The following is a 3,386-nucleotide window of genomic DNA, read 5'->3' as shown; positions in this document are numbered from 1 at the left end:
CTTCTAAGTCCAAAAACTCATATGATTGATAATCTTCATTATATAAATATGCAACATTTTATCAATAACTTCTTTTTTGTCATTTAAATGTTTACATGAACACATCCATATGTACAAATACAATCTCACTTTGATACCTCCCATCAATGTCTACATTTAATAACGAATGAAAATGTAAAACCAACAGGGACTTGTAGAGAATGCATACTATCAATTATTTTATAAAAAGCAAAACAACAACATGAACTAAGAAATTGAAGTTGCAAAATTAATCAAAAATCAGCACATAAACAAACACATACAAACTATATACAACACATAAACGGAAGTTTATAAAGCATGAAACTTAATGACAGGAAAAGTAAAAAACTTAAAGGAGACTTTATAAAAAGAAAGATCACCCTTACTTGCCACAAATGGTTGAAGACATCAACAAGAAGATCAATTTGACCATGGAATCCATATGTTGTCTGATCATGACTTCAATAGATGAACTACCGAAACGTAAGAATTGCAATTGAACTCTATTTGCATTTGAAAATGGAATTAGGGTTCCAGAGAAGACGACCAAGGGTTTAATTTTTTTTTTTGGACCATTTCTCGATTTCTGTGTGTCATCCTTACGCAGGGGCCATGCTAATCTTCTCTGTATCGTTCCAATTTTATCGGATGTCCTTAAAGGGACAACCATAGATGAAGAGCTTCGCCATATGAAGGAGTAGCAGGTTATATGAGACGACGTGAGTTCTAAACGAACTAGTTTACTGGTGATGGTCATATATTCTTAATGTCTTTAAATTTAGGGTTAATGACTTAGGAGGGTAATTAGGTTTCAGTTTGTCCGTATTAGGTCACTAATGTTTTTTTGTGCGTATTAGACCAATATGATTGTTATTACCGTTCAGAAATAGTCATTTTACCGGTTATTAGACCAATATGGTTGTTATTATCGTTTACAAATAGTCATTTTAACGGTTAAAACCGGTAAAATGACTATTTCTGAACGGTAATAACAATCATATTGGTCTAATACGTACAAAAAAAACCTTAATAATCTAATACGGACATGAAAACCTAATTACTCTCCTAAGTCATTATCCCTAATGACTTGAATTGGCAAGCATAATCCCACTCTAGAGTAGAGCAAGATACTTGCATATCCACAAAAAGCAAAAAGCAAGTAAAAACACATATAAATTAGTAGGAATTTTACATGGATGCAAAGCTAGTAACTTAACACACGACCTATTTAAATCTCTCCAATTATTGAGGACCTACTACTACGTACATACGCCTCTCTAAAGTAGAGCAAAATACTGCTTGCATGGATATGCACCGACACCGTACTTAAAAAAAAAAAAAGTAATTAATCACAAGCATGGTTATAAATTCCAGAGATGATCTTCAGATGGCGTAGCGACTTATAGCTTGAGATTATGAAGCTGGCGAATGTTGAAAGGAGAACAGATGTTTTGGTCACCATTTAACACATGCTGAGCTATAATGAAATTTGCTGCTTGTCCGGGATGATATGCATCCCAGAACAGATACTTCGATCGATCATCACAAACATTTGAGCTAATTTGCCTCTCTTCACCTTCAATCCGAAAGCAGAAAAATGGAGGAATGTTTCCTCCACAGCAAGGATCGTTCACATTCTCGAATCCTACGTAAAAATTAACCAACTTTTAACAAGCATGGTTATAAGTTGGATATATCGATTATCAAATTATCAAGGTTGGATATATGATTAAATATTAAATACCATAGTCACGATAATTTTGCAACATCTCACTTATGACATCGTAAGAATTTGCATACACGAAAATGGAACCGTTTCCCATCTCTTGATTTAAGATATTCACAGCCTGACGTAACTTTTCATTGTATCCGCGAATCAACATGTTCATTTCTTCATGGCATTTTCCATCTGGTAGCAGGTGTATCGCACGAACAAAAGGTAAGCAACCAAGAGGTCCTATATCGACTACAACAAACTTTCGAGCCCCTAGTTCATGCAAACGCTTCCATGGAAAAAGAAAAAAGTTACCCAAACAAAACAACATGATTCATTCGTGATGATACATAAAGTTAATAATCAATTAATAGGCACCTTAAGATATGAACCCATATGTGCGACCATGGTCTCTTGTAAAACGGTATGGGAAACTTCGTTATAACTGCCAATGAAAGGAATCTTTGGTAGGAAGTAGGTTATAATATCATTATTACCAATCGTTAACGAGAAGATTGCATTCTTTAATAAATCTTGTGTACGATTTTCTCCCATCGTTTGGACCATTTCAGCTCTACTTTGCTCAAAATGATCGATTTGCTTTCTTAATGGAATGCGTCCAAGCTGCACAACGACATACTTACGGATCTTAACCTTAATTAATGATAGTAATTAATTAAAAGAACACCTCAAATCTTGTTATATTATTAGCGACAGATTGGGCATTTGTTTCCAGATTTTCTATTAATATTCTATAGTAGAATACACGTACATAAACGGCACCAGTTTCCTCTAGTATCCCAGAAGCTCCAGAGCCGAAGTTTATGCCACCAAGTAACGCGTTAGATGTCGCATTACCTGCCAGAGATGGCGAAGCCAAGGTCTTGGCTCCCAAAGCTTGTGCTATAAATGCATAAGCTTGAAAATGAATATTTTATTTATTTCATGATAATTAATGTACATCAGACAATAAATAATGAGATGGGTTAATACCAATAATGTCAATAATGGTGAAACCATTTGTGTATCTTCCTGTAGGCTTGCCACCAGAAGGAGTAAAGTCTATGCCATATGGAGAGTAGTTGGCCTTGGAGAGACTTGCCAAGTGGTTATTGTTTCCGGCATCTACAACGGAGTCCCCAAATGCAAAGTTGGTGTAAGAAACACAACGTGAAACATGAATCCAACACAAAACAACGAAAAACAACGAGTTCATGTTCATTTCCATTTTCATATTCATTTGTTATTAGAAGATGGTGTGGTTAATATATAAACAATTACCTTACGCAAAATTATCTTGATAGGAGCAGTAGGTTCCAATGACGTAAGTAGTTTAGTAGAAGCACACAGGCTGCATGACAACCATATCTTAAGGAAAAGATACTTGAACGAGTCTAAATGAAATGGTCTACGCACATATTTCTGTACTCATTCACCTACCACACCCTAAGATAATATATTCACCGGACAATTATTACATGGGGCGAATCGTTTGCAGGTATGTATGTGTATCGTCCAATGTGACCGGTTTGGACAATATAAAGTTGGTTAAATCGGAAAGCATGGTTCAATATCAGGAGTTAATCAAACCAACCCACTTTGAATTAGGGATCGAGAAGAAAAAATTTCAAAACATCGATAACATGCTTCA

General features: G+C 35.2%; 1 protein-coding gene and 1 non-coding gene across 2 annotated transcripts; both read right to left on the bottom strand.

Moving 5' to 3' along the window:
* Window positions 1–582: 582 nt before the first annotated feature.
* LOC145060734 (U6 spliceosomal RNA) lies at window positions 583–685 on the bottom strand. The gene has a single exon (XR_013686919.1). It is a non-coding gene; the product is annotated as a U6 spliceosomal RNA (small nuclear RNA).
* Window positions 686–1,254: 569 nt separating this feature from the next.
* LOC145058572 (GDSL-like Lipase/Acylhydrolase superfamily protein) lies at window positions 1,255–2,967 on the bottom strand. Its single transcript, XM_079006460.1, has 5 exons — window positions 2,729–2,967; window positions 2,508–2,638; window positions 2,114–2,359; window positions 1,766–2,024; window positions 1,255–1,666 (listed from the first exon to the last, which is right to left on the bottom strand). Exons 1-5 carry the CDS (start codon window positions 2,961–2,963, stop codon window positions 1,422–1,424), a joined length of 1,116 nt encoding a protein of 371 aa, XP_078862586.1. The 5' UTR covers window positions 2,964–2,967; the 3' UTR covers window positions 1,255–1,421.
* Between the last annotated feature and the right edge of the window lie 419 nt (window positions 2,968–3,386).

Source organism: Lactuca serriola, chromosome 6, assembly GCF_051521515.1.
Source record: "Lactuca serriola cultivar US96UC23 chromosome 6, Lser_US96UC23_V15, whole genome shotgun sequence".
NCBI classification, from domain to species: domain Eukaryota; kingdom Viridiplantae; phylum Streptophyta; class Magnoliopsida; order Asterales; family Asteraceae; genus Lactuca; species Lactuca serriola.
The sequence above is the reverse complement of the archived record's forward strand: the minus strand, read 5'-3'. Positions and strand labels throughout refer to the sequence as shown.

Bases quoted from the DNA above. Each gene is read 5' to 3' on its own strand.
- LOC145058572 (XM_079006460.1), bottom strand. From the start codon at position 2,963: ATGGAAATGAACATGAACTCGTTGTTTTTCGTTGTTTTGTGTTGGATT. The intron at 2,639-2,728 runs GTATTAACCCAT...ATGCATTTATAG, and splicing joins CACCATTATTGACATTATTG to CACAAGCTTTGGGAGCCAAG. The intron at 2,360-2,507 runs GTACGTGTATTC...GTCGTTGTGCAG, and splicing joins AGGAAACTGGTGCCGTTTAT to CTTGGACGCATTCCATTAAG.